This window comes from Eschscholzia californica, unplaced genomic scaffold (assembly GCF_041429995.1).
Source record: "Eschscholzia californica isolate CP2 unplaced genomic scaffold, dmEscCali1.0.p SCAF_1, whole genome shotgun sequence".
Lineage (NCBI taxonomy): Eukaryota > Viridiplantae > Streptophyta > Magnoliopsida > Ranunculales > Papaveraceae > Eschscholzia > Eschscholzia californica.
The window spans coordinates 24,026,103-24,044,284 of NW_028238198.1; the positions used below are offsets into that span (position 1 = coordinate 24,026,103).

The 18,182-nt window shown below is 33.9% G+C and overlaps 2 protein-coding genes across 13 annotated transcripts; one reads left to right on the plus strand and one right to left on the minus strand.

The window, feature by feature from the left end:
* Positions 1–5,843: 5,843 nt before the first annotated feature.
* LOC147565298 (inhibitor of trypsin and hageman factor-like) lies at positions 5,844–6,395 on the minus strand. The gene is made up of 2 exons (XM_086651782.1): positions 6,319–6,395; positions 5,844–6,233 (listed from the first exon to the last, which is right to left on the minus strand). The coding sequence occupies exons 1-2, from the start codon at positions 6,335–6,337 to the stop codon at positions 6,040–6,042; spliced, it is 213 nt and encodes a 70-aa protein (XP_086507908.1). The 5' UTR covers positions 6,338–6,395; the 3' UTR covers positions 5,844–6,039.
* Positions 6,396–12,008: 5,613 nt separating this feature from the next.
* On the plus strand, positions 12,009–16,639 carry LOC147565299 (2-oxoglutarate (2OG) and Fe(II)-dependent oxygenase superfamily protein). 12 transcript variants are annotated; one of them, XM_086651787.1, is made up of 5 exons: positions 12,009–12,170; positions 13,079–13,142; positions 13,315–14,397; positions 15,590–15,967; positions 16,136–16,639. In XM_086651787.1, coding segments are annotated over exons 3-5 (1,422 nt in total). In that variant the 5' UTR covers positions 12,009–12,170; positions 13,079–13,142; positions 13,315–13,355; the 3' UTR covers positions 16,138–16,639. The 12 variants fall into 12 exon arrangements, with proteins under 12 accessions (XP_086507913.1, XP_086507918.1, XP_086507917.1 ...); XM_086651792.1 differs by having other exon boundaries at positions 12,010–12,175; positions 15,590–15,920; XM_086651791.1 differs by having other exon boundaries at positions 12,010–12,170; positions 15,590–15,920.
* The last annotated feature ends 1,543 nt before the right edge of the window (positions 16,640–18,182 follow it).

An 18,182-nucleotide genomic window follows, 5' to 3' on the forward strand; every position in this document is an offset into this window, starting at 1 on the left:
CATAGTTCATAATACAGATCTATATGTATAACATATGATCTACATTTACAACTATAGGATGTTTTTTATTTCGAAATATTACGTAACAGGGCTTTTATTTATAAATATTACGTAATGGTATATTATCTATCCAATTGTGGGTGTTTGAACAACTGTCCCAGCCCGATTAACCCAGACCCGGACTCTTGTGCAAAGAAATTCTAGGGTAACTTTGGTTCCTTCTAGCACAATAACTGCATTCACAAATCGATTTTCTCTCTCAATTGTAGCTGCGGCTCTCACACCTGGTGCCCCAAGTAGCTCAGGCCATGAGCTTTTTCCTGTCGATTTCGTAAACAAATAAATTATGATTTCAGTTTAAAAGTAAATAATAGATATTTGCACATCAAACCGATAAGTTTGGGATATATATAATATTAAAGTTTGAACCTATAGCATTAATGTTACCTCTGCATGTAGTCGACATCTTTCTTCTTTCTTTCTCTCTTTTGCTTTTTCTTTCGGTCTATTTTTTAGGAGAAGGGCTTGGATTTAAATAGTTTTTCGTTTAACATTGTTTTCTACCATTCCGAGATTACTTGTTCTCTACGTATGTTTATGTGCATATACATTTGAATATTCAAACTTCAACTAAAATACACATAGACACAGCACACACCCTCTCTATAGTTTCGTGGCTACTGTTTTGGGACATTTTCAACCATTCGGATAATGCTGAGTTTTTCTTTACTTTGACGGTCATAAACTATGGGAGATAAAAGAAAAGATTTTTAGGTGAGATGAAAATGTTGACTTTAGTGTAAACTTCGCAAACAAATGCTTGTTCAGTTGATAATGTTGACTATTTTTTAAAAGATTTTCGTTACGTAATTTACACATGTAATAAAAATATATTTGGATGGCCTTTTGAAATATCATTGTTGTGGTTGTTTATGATCTTATTTCATCCTCATAATGTATAAACATCAGAGTTATGTATTTATTCCATCGTCCAGTGTATCTATGTTATTTGATGTAAAAATGTATTTTTCTCACACAAAAAAATGAACATTGAATCATCGTGTAACTCTTGTCTTTTTGTGTCTTGGTTTGCGATTATCTATTCTATTGGCAAATTAGATGAAATTATTGGTTATGAATAGATACAAGAAAGAATTAACCATTCAATTTGTGTTTTATAGAACATGGATTTTGATGACTAAGAATTCCAATTCTTGTTTAATGAATGTGGTTACATATATGAATCCGAAAATGTTAGAACTGATTATAAGCATTACCTATCAGAATTTTAGTCTGAACAATCTGAGTGATGGTTATCCGGGAGTAGAAAATAGACATACAATGTCAATATTGAAATAATGTCCTAGATTAAATTTCTAATTGCAATAGTTATAATGATATTATCATATGCTATTTCGGGCTTCACATTTTCAAAAGTAACGCAAAAAGAAAGAAATTATATGTCTTTTACATTGTCAAAAATAGTGATCATTTTTTGTACGTTGTCTTGCACTATGAATTTAAATATTTCAAGAAAAAACATTACTTTCGTATTTTGGTTTCATTTAAGCCACCGCCTAGCAGTCAACTCATTGGGCCAAAGATGATCGAAGCACATCACTGGAGAGAAAAGTCGTATTTTATCACTTTGATTTATGTTTACACTAATAATCCTTGTGTTTGGAGGAGAAGAAACTTATAATCTTATTTCTTCTCCTCTAGATTTTGGGCTTTTCACTATTATAATCTTATTTCTTCTCCTCGAAATGCATTTGGAATAATAATACTTATAATATAATTGAATATGTTTGCCGTCTAATTTTACTAGTTGATTGTTCCGAAAATTTGATCTAAACTGACTGGCAACGAAACAAATCCTAGATATCATATGCCTTTTTTACCCGGGCTATTTAGTGCTCATGCAAATATAGTGTTTTTAGGTTAAATACATTTATTTTGCGAAAATTTATTCGTCTTTCGTATTTGATAATAGAAAAATAAAATCTAAGTAAACATTTTCTTTAATTCATTATACAAAAGACATCATATTCAAAAAATTGCTTAAATTCTAACTATACGTGTAAAGAGAAATTATTTTCTTTCAATCTTTGAAGCTAGTCATGTTCATTAAAAGTCTTTGTTCTGCCGCTGGTCATGTTTAATAAGTAACAAACTGGACGATCTATATGATTTCATATTAAGATCCGAACATTTCATGAAAGTTTAATATTTCATTATGAGAATAAAGAAATTTTTTGTTTAAGTTATTGTGGATTTTAGACTAGATTTTCTTATAAAATGAAAATTTTTTCTTACGACTGTTTCTTTTTTTAAAATACATCTTGATTCATCTATACTATGTACTGGCAATGACAGATTATCTTGTATTTTGTTCAATTTTCGCTTGTAACTTTTTATTGTACTAAAGATCCATAAAAAATTTCGTACTGACTACTTCATCAATTGATTACCAACTTCCTTCATGGATGATCACTCCTGAAACTGTGGCTTCTTGCTGATTTAAAACGCCTTGAACAGGAAATTAGAATTTTAGAATATCTGGAAAAAAAATTAAAGATCGTCAACAATGGCTATCATTACTTCAGCGAATAAAAAATGGTGGTGGAGTTGGAAGAACAAAAAGGAAACAACCCTCACTCAAAGTTATCTCCCCCTAATAAACAAAAAAATAAATTGGTCAACTAATATTATCATTTGTTTACGAAATCTTTGCACCCGCAAGATATTCATATTTTTCCAAAGTGGTTGCCTTATCTTTTTCATCCCTTATTTCAAATACGGAGTTCTTTTTTTAGCTTTTTATTTCTCTGTAAATTATATATTGACTTTCGTTAACTTCTTTACAACTATTGGTCTCCATATTATTTGTTTTTTTTTTTTTTTTGAAACCAAGGGAACAAATTCCATTAATAAGTGATTGAATCACAATGTTTACATGGATGAATTCTTATTTCTCTCCTCTGAAAACTTCATGAGAGTTACATACCTTTAAATGCAAAGTGCCTCATGAAGAGAAAGAAATTGGACTAGACACAGACACTGTTGGGATCCTAAAGATCCGAGAAAAAAGACCCTAAAGGTCTGACAAAAGGATCCTAAAGATCCGTGAAAGGAGACCCTAAAGGTCTGACTAAAAGCAAATTACAACAATAATAATTGAAAATACAAATTAAGAAAATACTAAATTTACATCCCCTTCGTTTTCGCCGGAAGCCATTGTCGCCGGAAAACCGCCGTCGGAAAACCACCGTAGGAAAACCGCCGTCATCACCGGAAGAAATAATCAACTCAGTTCCCTGTGATTCTGTTAAGATCTTCTCCATAAAATCTTCATTTTTTCTTTGTTAGAGAGAGAAATTAACAACTTCGGCCACATCCTTTACCGACTCCAACAAATCTATTGCACACATATATATATATATGAGTATATATATTTTTTATTTTATTTTTTGATGAAATTATATATTTTCTTTTTACTATTTTTCCCAAAAGTAGGCTCATCTCCTCTCTTTTCCAAACTTTTGTAACAACGTGAATTAAACACTTTCAAGACATAAATGACTCTTAAATTTATTTTCAATTGGGAAGATTACACCTCCCAAATTTATCTTTACGAGTTGAGATTATAAAACTGTTTGTGTCCATCGAGGACGGGTTATACACTCATTCTCATATAATCTGAATGTGTATAAGACTAATTATTTTTATTGATACTACAGTCAGTACAACTCACAAGTTAGTAACTATCGAGTTGGTTGAGAATGTATCTTTTTTTTAAAATAAACTAAAATTTCATTCATAGAAGAATATATTCGAACAAATTACATGGTTTTGATGATTTTGACTCCTTTCAGTATTACATGGATTTACTCAAGTAAATAACAAAATGAAACTTACAAAAGTAAAGACAACATGAAGAGAAAGGTGGTACAAGATTGCAGAAATATTAAAAGAAAAAGACCCTAAAGGTCACAAATAAAAGATCCTAAAAATCACTAAGGAGACCCTAAAGGTCACAAATAAAAGATCCTAAAAATCACGAAGGAGACCCTAAAGGTCACAAATAAAAGATCCTAAAAATCACGAAGGAGACCCTAAAGGTCGTGAATTATAATACTTAATTATATGTAATTAGGATGAACCAAGTAGAGATGATTACGTTTCATCAAAAGCGCCATCAAGTTTCTCGGAGACGAATTGTTATACTTGATTTCGAAGATGAAGGTTGAGTGATTTCATAACTTTATCTTCTTGTTGTTTATGTATAATCTTTCCTCCTCCATTGATATTTTCTCCTTATCATCAAGATACGGAAACCCATATGGATGAGGAAGAGAAGGAAATATGGATATGGAAAATACCTTCTAGTTTCCTCTCCTTCTTTTTTGTTTTCTTTAAAATCTCTCAAATCTAGAACAGAAAATCGTATCTCTACTATTAATTAAAAAAATATATATACATAAACAAAGGAAATTCCGGATAACAAAACCCTCCGAAAATAATTGAAGATCTAGGAAACTGGTTTGGAGAGAATTGAGGAGGCGGTTAGGAGAGAATTGAGGAGGCGGTTAGGAGAGAATGGAGGAGGCAGTTGAGAATGTATCTATGATTTATATAAGTCACTCGCTTGAACGTCATACCAGAATTTCGGATAGTTTACAACTGTTAATTATAACTAAAAGCGCCTCCACAAAGAAATTTTTCTGAGTCCACCACTGCCCTTCCAATCTTCTTCTTTCATTTTTCTGATCTCATGAAACTTAGCTTCAATCCCATCTCCATCTTAGATTCTAGGTGAGTTTCCACAATCCTTTATGTTTATTTGATTAGTTCAAGTGATTGTGGAGTAATATAGGAGTAGCAGATTGGTCCCTGTCCTTTCCATTTCGGGGATGTTCAAGGAATCACACATTCTCCTAACCTAGATTAGGTCTCAGCAGCATCCTAAATTGTCTACGAGTATCCACTCATTCAAGGTGTGACTACATTATCAATAGCTTATCTGAAAAATTCAACGACATGATATTATAGATGAGGGACATATCCTGCGCAAGATGATTAAACACTGCTGGGTTGTTTACAAAAGAAAGATGCAAGCGAGAGAATGACCTAAGAATGGGTTAGTACCCAAGTGTCATAGGCATTGAAAAAGTTGAAGAAGTTCTTTTGTATTGATAAGCTGAGTAAAGGTCCGACCCATTACAAAGAAAAGAAAAGAAAACAAAGCCAAACTTGCTAGTTAATTACTAGCCTTTACAAACCCACGTTAGCCCCACCCCTTCCTCATTATCACTGAACCTCTGAATCCATGTTAAAACTACTAACCTCTGAAATCCGTTGCGTTACAAGAAATTGAAGTTGTGAGTAGAACATGAGTTCTTTATATTGTAACTACTGTCTGCACTTGTAAACTTCTTTCTAGATATGAATATAAGATGTTATTTGGATTTGAATCGTTTTACTAAGATTTTGCAGTTTGAAATTATGCTTGTAGATATTAGAAGAACTGTCAAGGATGGCTTTCTCTTGCCTTTCATGTGTCTGCTCATTTTATTTGAAAAGATTATGAGTAAGGTGGTGTTTGCTTCTTTTCATTGTCTGAATCTGACTCTCCTAAACTCTGACTTGTTAGTTTAGACTTATTTATGTAAGTTGACTCATTAGTCAAGTCTGACATTCAGAGTTTCAGACAATTACATGCCCACAATGTAAAAAAGATTTTCTGAAATCTGACTCGAATTAATTCAGAACTCCTGTTTGTTTCGGATATGATTTTGAGAAAAATAGACACCAGCTCGCAAACTTATAATTTTAGTCGAAAGTAAGAAGAATAATGAGTATTTAGAATAAGAATCAAAGTGGGCGCAAGCAACAATTATCAAACATCTAACTCATAGTTCATAGTACAGATCTATATGTATAACAGATGATCTACACTTACAACTATAGGATGTTTTTTATTTCGAAATATTACATAACAGGGCTTTTATTTATATATATTACGTAATGGTATATTATCTATCCGATTTGGGGTGTTCGAACAACTCTCCCAGCCCGATTAACCCAGACCCGAACTCTTTTGCAACTAAATTCCTGGGTCACTATGGTTCCTTCTAGCACAATAACTGCATTCACAAATCGATTTTCTCTCTCAATTATAGCTGCGGCTCTCACACCTTGTGCCCTTAGTAGCTCGGGCCATGATTTTTTTCCTGTCGATTTCGTAAATAAATAAGTTAGAGATTCTACTAAATTACAGATATACATTAAAGTTTAAACTTAAGGCATAAATGTTACCTCTGCATGTAGTCGACATTTTTCTTCTTCTTTCTCTGTTTCTTTTGTTTTCGTTACGCTGTATTTTTCATAGAGAAGGGCATGGATTTATATAGATTTTCAATTTGACCTTGATTTGTGCAGTTAGGAGATTACTTGTTCTCTAGGTATGTATACGTGCATATATATTTGAATATTCAAACTTCAACTAATATATATATATATAATTTTGTTGACTGTTTTGAGACATTTTCAATCATTCGGATAATGTTGAGTTTTTCTTTACTTTGACTGGCATAAACTATGAGAGATGTACAGATATGAATATATGATTAGGAGTCGAGATGAAATTGTTGACCTAGAAAAGTTAACTTTTGCAAACAAATGTTTGTCCAGTTAGTTAATTCTGCATTTTCTAAAATATTTAAAAGTCGCGAGTCATAAATTTTTGAGAGGTCTCAAGAACTTTGCCATGTAATTTTAGAGGTGTAAATAAAGTAAAAATATATTTGGATGGCCTTTCGAAATATCATTATTGTGGTTGTTTATGATCTTATTTCATCTTCATAATGTATTATGTATTATTAATGTTGCTCGCTATGTGTTTATTTCATCATCTTGGTAATTTACCCTTTTTTTATGTAAAAGTCTCTTTATTTCGATAAAAAGTGAATGAGGAATAGTTCTAGGTTTAAACGTTACGTAACTCTTATCTAGTCTAGTTTTCTGTTTCTCTATTGTGTTGGCAAATTGAATGAAATATTTTGATTTTGAATAGATATGAGAAAGAGTGAACAATTCATTTTGTTTTTTTTAGGATCTATGGCTTTTTATGACCAAGAATTTTAATTCTTGTTTAATGAAAATGGTTATATCTATATACCCAATTAGAATTGATTATCAGTATTGTTTACTCCCTTAATGAATACATTTCCGAAAGTAAAATAAAAGGATAGACTGCTTCGTAAATTTTTCTTTCTACTCGTTGGTATATATTTGACCATTTCAGAAAAATATATATTACTTCTTATTTTGCTTTTAAGCCACCACGTAGCGCCCAACTCATTGGGTCAAAGACGATCGGATAAGTTATCGGAAAGGAAAGTCGTGTTTAGACTAATTAATAATCTTCCTATAAATGTAATTTATTTGTATTTCTTCTCTTGCAAAGGCATTTGGAATAATATAATCCAATATATTTGCTGTCTAATGTTACCAGTTGATTTTCAGACATTTTGGTCTAAACTGACGAGCGCAATTGAAGCAAATCATATATATTTTACCAGGAAAAAAATTTATCTTTTAATCTCAATTTTTGTTATTGTACATTGTAGCAAGGTCTCAGAACATACTTGGGCCAAAAGTATCATAAAACAATGTGCGAAGAATGGTAAATAGTCGAGCAAAAGTTATTTTGTAACGAAAAAACAATAGTTATAACACTTTTTATCATAATACAATTAAAAAAGTTATTTATATCCAAAGAAAAGTGATTGTTCAACTGTCATTATCGATAACTTATTTGAACATTTCAACGACATGATGTTGGAGATGAGGGACAGACTCTACGCGAGATGATTAAATGTTATTGGCTTATGGTAATGTGTTCATTTTACAAAAGAAAAATGCAAGCGAGAGAATTACCTAATTAAGAATGGGTTAGTACCAAAAGTGTCATAGGCATTGAAAAAGCTGAAGAAGTTAGCGGGTCGGGCGGGTATTACATCGAATTCAGTCGTGAAGGTGGGGACTGGGGAAGATAAGACTTTTAATGGTAGCTTGAGATGAAGGTGGATAAGTTAGGTCTGACTTGGAACAAAACATAAATATCTTGAAACTACAAATTGTATAAATTATTGAGTTGAATTGTTGTGAAAAATAACAAGCAACAAAGAAAAACAATATAGAAAGTACACAATCACACAAAACTCAAGAGATAACGTGGTTCGGTTGGTGAGACTTACTCCACGGCGAACAATGACGTCAGTGGTGGCGGATTAAACAATTATTTTCTAATATATGGTAAACAAAATTTGACTAATTTGATTAAGGCCTTATTTGGATAAGCGGAATTTTTCTGCAGCTGCTTTTCTTTTAGCGCTTAAAGTTTAAGCGCTTTAAAAAAGTTATATTTGATCGTTTGGCAATGTTATACAAAAGCACTTTTTGTTACATGAGTTTTTTATGACGCATTTGGCAAAAATAAGCTGAAAAGGCTTTTATAACAATTACATATTAAATGAAATTTCATACATGCTTATAAAATAAATCTATTAAATTAATTGTTTCAATTTAATAAACAACCAAATAAGGAAAATTCGTGACTTAATTATTCTCAATTTGCAGTAACTGTATCATTTGCTATAGAATCACGGATAGTGTCCATTTGTATATGGTTTTGCTGATTAATTGGTTGTGAGTCCTCATGGCCTTCTTCATTCTCTTCATCATTATCATCATCATTTTCTACTGTTTCATCATCATATTCTTGCAACAACCAATCATTAGACATCTCTTCGCGAATGAAGTTGTGGACTGCCATGCAAGCTACAACTATTAATACTTGTGTTTCATAAGGATATGGTGGCATCGATTTAAGAATTGGAAATCGCGCCTTTAATACTCCGAAACACCTCTCTATAACACTACGCAATGATGAATGACGATGATTGAACAATTCTTTTCGATTTCTTGCTTGACCGCTACGACGAAAATCAGGAAGATGATACCGTACACCACGAGTAAACAAATACTTTGTGAAGTTCAGTAGTCTAGTGTGCCCTATTTGCAGTACTAGTTCCCGCCATCTTGAATTGGTAATTAAATTTTGGTAAGTGTTAAAAAATAATAAATCAAATTTATTTTTGTCTGACTGAATTACAAACAAAAAGAACAACAAGTAGACATTATAATTTGAAACTTATTATGTTTATCCCATCGTATCGATGACTTCAATGAGACCATTGTAGTCAGTACTCATTATTAATAAACGAAAAAACTCTATTGAAACAACCATGTTAGAACAAGTAGGCAATAAATAAGTTCAACACAAAAAAAAATATGCAGTAAATATATTTTGTATTATACCGCTAGAATTTATGTAAATATATTAATGAGTTATGGGACACCTCCCTCTCCCATCTTTATCCATTACTGTATTAGTCTAGTAGTCTATTCCTTTCTCTTAAGAGAGAGAGAGGAAGGAGAGAGAGAGGAAGGAGAGAGAGAGGCTAAAATAAGCACCAGCTTAATTTTGCCAAACGGTACCCTGATACAACAAGTGCTTAAATTTAAGCTAAAAACGACTTTTAACTGCTTTTAAGCTTAGCCAAATGGTACCTAAAGACGATTAAAATAAAATTTGACTAATTTCTAATATATGGTAAACAACTTTTTTTAAAATTATCTCGAACTAAAATTACATTACGGTACTACACCGTGAACTAACATTTATTTGAAATGACGAAAAGAAAATGACATAACGTGGTGATGACTCTTTATGACCCTACTATAGCTAAAGCATTTTCAAACTTATATATCACTTATCACTATTATGTTTATGTGAGCTCATTTTCAGTAAATGTCGACGTAGTAACATACAATGATATAGCCTTAGTCGACTTATCATTCATATGAAACAAAAAAAACAAAGTTAAAGACGATAGTGATAACTAAATTGAGCTAAATGGATAAAATTGAACGATAAACCTCCGAAAAAAAAACTTTTTGTTAAAAGTTGAAATATTTAATGAACTCATGTTTGAGTAAATAAAGTTACTTTGGAGCAAATACGAAACAAGATTTTCAAAGGTACAAAAGTTTCAACTACTACCGTTAGAAATGTTCGTAATGAGGTACAAGAGAAATAAGTTTAGAGGAGATGGAATTCGATCCTAGGTCGTTGAAGTCCACCACCTCCCATAAGACCACTAGTTTAAAGCAACTTATTCGCTTGTATATTGCAAGAAGAATTGTATATTCCATCAACCTATCAATCAGAAGCTCTCCAACATATACTTCTTAGTTACTTATGGTCTACATAGGGTTGAGTGGAGGCTATAGCCTATCCTCGCTCCTATGTAGATCCGCCATAAAATGACGCAATAATTTTCACTATCATTAAAGAACAAGTTACATAAGATATTTCTAGGGTTTCAATTTATTTAGCTTAATGAAATCCTAATTTAACAGTCTCATTTGCTCTTTCTTTCTAATTCCGAAAAATATACATGAATTTTCATTACATTGATAACCACCCTAAACAGGAGCCCTGCTTCGCAATTAATCCACAAAGGTCATCTCTGCTTCGGTAGCCCCCCTAAACAAGTCGGACAAAAAATTTTGTCCTGAAAGCGGGTTCTCGGGTCATAACCCGATTACATATCAACCCATATTCAAGACACTTTCAATAGAAATGACCTGACATTTCAATTTCTCGTGGTCAGACAAGATATAAAGGCAAAAGGGTAAAAAGTGTCAGAAGACGGTAACTCTAAGAGCATCTCCAATGGGACACTCTAACAAACACTCTAAAAGTCCTAGTTGTCAAGGGCCAATAGAGGATCTCTTTCCTAAATGTCAATATAGAGACACTCTAATTTTTGTTGGTCTCCAATGGAGATCTCTAAAGTGTCTATACTTAATACACATGCCCTTCTTCAATTCAATAGATAAAAAGTAGTTGAAAAGCAAGATTTTCTATTGGTTGAAATTTAAAAGTAACACTTAGAGAGTCTCAAGTAGACACTCTCATTTTAGAGTTTCTCTCTCTAGACACTCTATAATAAATGTGTCCACCTCATATTAGAGTGCCTAATAAAGTGTTCCATTGGAGATGATTTTTTAACAAAAACTCCACAAAATCTATGTGGCACTCTAAGTGCTAGAGATTGAGTGTCCCATTGGAGATGCTCTAATGGTGTCAGGAATGGAAAAATGGTGTTGGGGCCATTTTGCAACGCTGCACAAATATGAGCGCAACATTTTAAGTTAGAGGGTGTTTGATTTTTGCACTTATTAAGTGATTTTCACTTATTAAGTGCGGGCCGGCAATTTTAGGTCGTTTGTTTTTTCACTTAATAAGTGAAAATCACTTCTAAGTGGTGGCAAAGTAAGTGCAAAATAGTAAGCTCCAAGTTGGAGCTTATTATTCTGCACTTACTTTGTAAGTGCTAAAAAGGACATTTCTGTCCTTCTCCTAATATTGTAATTACCAATATAATTTTAACTAAGAAGAAAATCTTAAACAATTGATAAATACAAAATCTTTTTATGACTTTCGCTATGACTATTCTCTATCTTCACTCATTATTCACATAAGTTTTCCTCTTAAATTTTTTTTAACATCTCTTCCTTCACTAATCATGGAACACCCAAACTCCATAATACAACTAAGTTCTTTCACCTTCATAAATCTTAATTATCTACGATTAATATTTTTGACATAACATTCGTAAACCGTAGTTTTCTTTACCTAAACTATCGAACTTATTAGGAATTAGTATAAAATGCTAATGTGTAAATACACCAAGGTTAAAACAGACAATTTTTCATTTTTATAACATTTAGAATTAATATAAAAATTAAAATCAAGCACTTAGAACCGATGGAAAACAAACGCCATAGCACTTACATCTGATATCACTTACTAAGTGATTATCACTTAGTAAGTGGTAGCACTTGTAAGTGCTAAAAAATCAAACACCCTCTTAGTCACAAATTGGAATTAATCCTTACTCAGGACTTGAGGTGCTCTTAGACAACTAAACTCTCTTTCTCTCTCTCTCTCTCCCTCTCACTAGAACCCTAATTTCGACTTCCATTGACGAGTCCCTCAACTCCAAACTCTAGGTCGAATTTCAGTTCGTCGAAAGGTGAGGTAACTTTTTTGTTTCTTCAAAATTCGTATCTTTATTCCTTGTCTATAATGTTCTTTGTCATTTGGCTTTTCATTTTTTGCCAGTTCTTCTGTCTTTGATTCTGGTATCTTATAAAATTTCTTTGTCACTGGAACCCTAATTTCAACTATCAGTTAGTTTGTGAGATAAACAAACTGAAATAACCTAGAAAGTAATATAATTTGAAGGAGTGATTAAGCCTGAGTTGAAATAACAAATGGGGACTTTTTAAATTAATCAAATTCACCTCATAAAAGCTTGAATTAGATTATATGTTTGTCCAGGATCACCTAATAACAAAATTATTGATGACCCATGGTGAAATAGATTATAAATTATGTGTATTTTGAAAGAAATTTGAAAGATGAAACACGTGAATTTCGGTATATATAGTAGGAGCTTGAACAAGTTTATAGATAGAAGTAAGCTGGTTTATGTGCGCTATTTTGATCAAATGGTGATTAACCTGAACTAATTAGTAAAAACGTAAAAGAAAGTTGAACAATCAGGTCCTTTTGCTGATCCCTAGCCTCGTCCGAGTTTAAAAGCTTATATATCAATCGGTTTTCCTTGTTCAGTTATGTATATTGGACGTTTAGTTAGTTTAGCGTGAAAAAAGATTGTTACCCTTGTTTATATCTTGCATTTTATTTCCATTAGACGGTTTTCTTACTAGCTTTTGTTTGCTGGTTAAACAACATTCAAATTGTAATCAATTTTACAAACGGATATAATCTCTGCATGCCAATATGGTAATATCTATGCGGCTATTCATTGTCGATTTGTCGTTGCTACTATATAATATAATGCTGTGATAGAATTTATTTAAACATTATACCATTGCTATAACCAGATCTTGATTCCTTTTTCACGATTTGTTGCAGAAATTGCTGTTCTCTCTTGTTTTTTGTTGAGTTTGACTCAGTCATAATGGAAAATTTTTAATTGGTAATTCCTTTTACATATTTTGATAAAGATTTTACCAGCCTTAGCAATATAGCGTTGTTAGTTATCGGTTCATAGAATAATAATAAACGGTCTTTTCTTTAGTTTTCTTTTCGGGATTTAAATTTGTTTTTCATTTTAATTTGTTTTTCTTTGTTTTTTTTCTTTTGTGCAGATTAAACCGTGCCAGTGCAGTTCACAAACTGAATAGTTATTATGGCAGGCACCAGCCTGCCATCTCTGGGTCGTGTTAAACTCACAGATCTGATAGCATCAGAAGGACTTCCTTCTGATACGTACAAAATCTCTGTTTCAACTTTATCGCAATCTCTATCTCAGTATTCAGCTGTAATCATTCAACTACCCACAAGTGAGGGAGCTCTATTGAGATCTGGGTTGGAATCCTCTCACCTTTATTTCCATCAAAGAACAGCATACCCTACCTCTCTGGTTGATAACCACGACATTCACGACTCTCGTGAGTGGTGCAGGACCTCTGGTTACTATTCAGATCCTCAACTATACCAAGAATCGTATGATTACAGACCTGGGCTCACACTAACAGAGCCTAACAACACCATGGAGTTCCCTCCTGCTGGTTTGCCAGATATGTTCACGTTACTTGCAAAAGCAGCTCGAGAAATCCTGGACGCGATTTGCTTTTCATTGAACTTGAGAAGCCATGCATTTACAGGGATGCTTGATAATGTGCCTTTGAGAAATCAAGAAGTTTCATCCTCAGTCTTGTCTGTATGCTGTCACTCGAAGCAATCATTTCAAGGTTCACAACATGGTTTGACAACCCAAGAGGATGGCCAGTTGCTTATGTTCCCTGACCATGATCATCAAGTTGACAAGGGATTTCTAACTCTTGTTAAAGCAGATAAACCAGGTTTGCACATACGGGATTTTCATGGGCATTGGGTACTCGTTGATGTGGATCTTGGTCCACAAGAAGCCATAGTCTACCCTGGTCTTGCACTTTACCATACTACAGCTGGCTATGTCAGTCCTGCGTTTCATCGAATAGAGACTGGTAACCAACAAGGTTATGGCCGGTGTTCTCTGACTTTCAAACTCATGCCGAAGTCCTTGGCAAGTCTCAGCTGTTCAGAGATGAGTGCAGCCGGTCATGGAGTTGAACCTCAGTTTCAGCTTCCAATGCCTGTAAATGAGTTCATGCAGAGACAGCACCCAACTGACCAACTTTTCAACAGGCACGGTTACCCAAATTACAACTTCCCGGTAGCGCAAGATGGTAAGTTCTCATCACGATAGGTTCATCATGTTTGAATGCTAGGTTTTTCTGTCACTTGGAACTTCATAACTTGTTTCTGTGATTTACAAATGATTATTACACATGAATACCAGTGTGTCTCGGTATCTAACACCGCTACTAGGTCTAGAAACTGGAAGTGGAAAAGGCTAGTACTGGGTTATGCAGATACATGTATATCTTGTTGTCATAGTTATTAGTTCTTTCACTTTTGATCCTTACAAATATTTTTCTTACTTTTGGGCGTCAACCTTGAGTTGTTTTCCATGCTAAGTAGGTTTGATCTTTGAATTAATCTGATCCAGTTCTTACTAAACCTGATAATCGGCCTTGAATAACTTGTTCCTTTCTCGTTTTTGACTTCTCCAATCCGTTGCTCTGTGGTTGTGTCGGTGGGCGGGGGTGGTACATACGGACTGGCACTAAATCTACAATATTTAAGTCACTTTGTGCCTGTAGAAACAAAAAAGGAGTAACCAAATGAATTCACTTGCAAGATATGTTTAAATCTTAGTAATAAACTCTATGTTAAGCTTTTCTCACTGGTACATGTATTCAAGCTTTAGCTTTAATATTATATATGAATGTTTTATAGAACAAATACTATTTCTAGTCTTAATTTTTTATATGGTTCGTTTACGGTAGCCATTCTTGTGATAGTAAGTACAAATCCCTTCAAAATCCTAGTTAAAATATCAGAGATACCAGTTCATCTCTATCATCCCATCCTTTGTTCAAGTAGTTCCCCACTTTTTCCCCATATCTCTTGTTTGTCCTCTCTCTTAAACCCCTTTTTGTATATGGAGGGTTGAAAGTGGAGAGGCAGAGAAGCTGGGGTTTAGAAGATTGCTTGTTCTCTTGTTCTCCTTATTGTGATCCTAAGACCTCTTTACCTCGGGTATTTGGTTACTAGGAAAGCTCTGAAATCCTTAAAAGGGTTTCGAAAACTCACTCTAGTCCAACAATTCTTCCATTTCATTTGAGTTGAGAACAAAATACATTTTGCCTATGTGTGTCCAGTAAGAGGAGTTTTTGTTGTTCGCGAAGGACACAATGTTATTTTTTAGCATTTATGAATCTTGTGGCAAAGTTTGATTACTCTGTTCCCCACTTATATGCTCTTAGAAAGGAGTCTTTAATAACAGGTTGTTGGATCGATGACATGCTGGTACAGGATCTATGAAGCCATTAATGAAGAGGAGAAAGCCCAACACAAGGTGTAAACCTCTACCACCTTCGAAACGCTTACGTCTCGAGGCCCAAAGAGTCCTCAAAGAACGTGTTCAGGAAATAGCAGACAAGAAGGGTATCAAGCTTAGATTCTGCAGCCTGAAGGAGTGTGAAGGTCATATACAAGCCCTAGACAGTCCATGCGGGAGCATAAGAATGGAAATAGGATGGCCACCTGGGGTTCCTTTCGTTCATCCTCACGATCTACCCAATAAAGCGAAACTTGGTTTCCTCGAAGCATATGAACCTGGCTGGACAGCTTCTCAAGATATGGAGTTAAGTCTAATCGAACCTGGACAGGCCATTCAATACGCAGCTAATTGTAACACCCCTTCACGCTTTACGAATGTCTTACGCTTTACACAATCACAGCCGAAAAATGAAATATTAGTTCATTTGGTTTATATTTTGTCATATAGTCTTGAAGGTTACTAGCACATTAAAATCTCAGGTTCTAATAGAAGCTTCACTTGTTTTCGTTTATTTGCAGGAATCGCTTGGCATGAGTTTCGATATTTGGGATCAGCTAGTGACTTAAACAAGTGAACCGGCAGTAGCAATTTGATTATAACCTGTACGATTATCGTGGCAGGTTATATGGATATATCTATTCATCTCTCTGAAGAACAAGATGTTACAATGATTTGACAAGAAGATCTGATATAAATCTTCTCATACCAAGAGGTCCAAAATCTACATTCACCCCACTAATCGTTGAAGGTGCAGCTAGAAAGCGTTGCTGCTCGTCCTTGTCATACTGTGAATGCAGGTTACTTCTGGCTCAGACATGGAAACCAGTCTGAAAAGTGAAATGTAAGATTTGAATTTGGTGTCTTCGTTTTTTGTTGTTGTTTTAAGCAAGGAAGTCAGATGTTATGATTCGAAGCTAGATTCAGTTTGCCTGTTTTCTCTAATGAATTTATGGCCTCAAGATTACCCTGAATATGAAAGCTTTAGAAGGTTTGAATTTATGGAAAGAAACCTAAGTTGTAAATATCTGAGTGCCAAAGGTGGTGGTGCTGGCTCTGACTTCTAGGCTGGTAGGGTACTATATGCTTTGGTACGAGGGTACTATACTATTGGGGTCTAGCCTGATAGCGTGCTCGGACCACCACACTCTAATCTGTGGGTAGAATGGGGATGGTCATTCGAGAACCCTTTGGGGGCTTGGCTCCTCATTCGTCCCTCCATATCGAGACGATGGGACGGGGATGGGAGTTAATTAAGTTGAATGAACACATTGTCACTGGAGGGATATAAGAATTGTGTTATTATATGGATCGAAGTGTGATATCTTCAAGTCTAATATGTAAACAATCCCCAATGTACTCAAGCTTGGTGTAGCATAATGTACTCAAAGGTGGGGTTTATGCCAGGAATTTAGAAGGTATTTATTTTGCCACAAGTTAATCTAGGTAACGATATATAAATAAATAAATAATGGATTTCTGATTGGCCTACTAAGAGCATCTCCGATACAACACTCTTCAATGCAACACTCAACTTGAATCTCAATATGATGTGGCAACAATAAATGGTGAGATAATTGAATGAAAACTCAACAAATCAATATGATGTAGCAACAATAAATGTTGAGATGCTCAAATGAAAACTCAACAATCTCAATTGACCAACATAATCGTTTTATATATATTAAATTAAATCACAAAAATAAATCTAAAGTAAATGTTGAGTTTTTGAGTTTTGTATTGGAGAAGTATTTTGAATTCAGGATCTCAATAGTGTCACCAAGGAAAGAGAATCTTAATTCATGCTTGACACATTAGATTAATTGAGTTTTTGTTGAGTATTGGATTGGAGATGCTCTAAAGTAAATTAAGTTTCATATGTGACCCTGGACAGGACGGGAAATGTCGAGATAGTTTTTTTTTTTTTTTTTTATATTTTCACGCATTAACTAAAAAGTCTGCTTCACAAAAAAAAAACTAAAAAGTCAGGTTGATCGAGTTTGATCGAGTCTGATGACTTTTTTTTAGAGTGTTGCTAGCCGCCTAGCGGCGGCCCAAGATATGACAGTTATTTGTCCGAGTTTTTTTCACCTAAGGCCCATGCATGTATTGGTTTTGTGCTCTTAGGCAATGCAGTAGATTAGCTACCTCGATACTAAGTTTGAGTTCGCACATAGAGTCAAGACTCAGGAAGCTCTCCCTGTGTGTAACTACCACAACCCCCTATTCTTAAAGAGAAGCAGTCTTTGGCTCTAATGTCGCCTCTAACACCCCGATGTCCATGTGAGCATGACAAAAATCTGACAAAGTCTCCTTAATGAATCAGACGGGTCAATCCCGTAAAACATGTTATAAGAATTGAACAGTCACATTACAGCAACAGCTAACTCATTGAAGGAAAACAACATTAACCACAATAGTTCATGCTAAAGTCTATATACCATGCAAATATATGTAGTCGTGTGTATGGAAAATCAATGGACGTCCATCGATACAAGTTCGGTTTTTTTTTTGTTAAAAGATATACCCTTTCGAATATTTTTTTTTGAATATCTTTTTGTTGAAAGT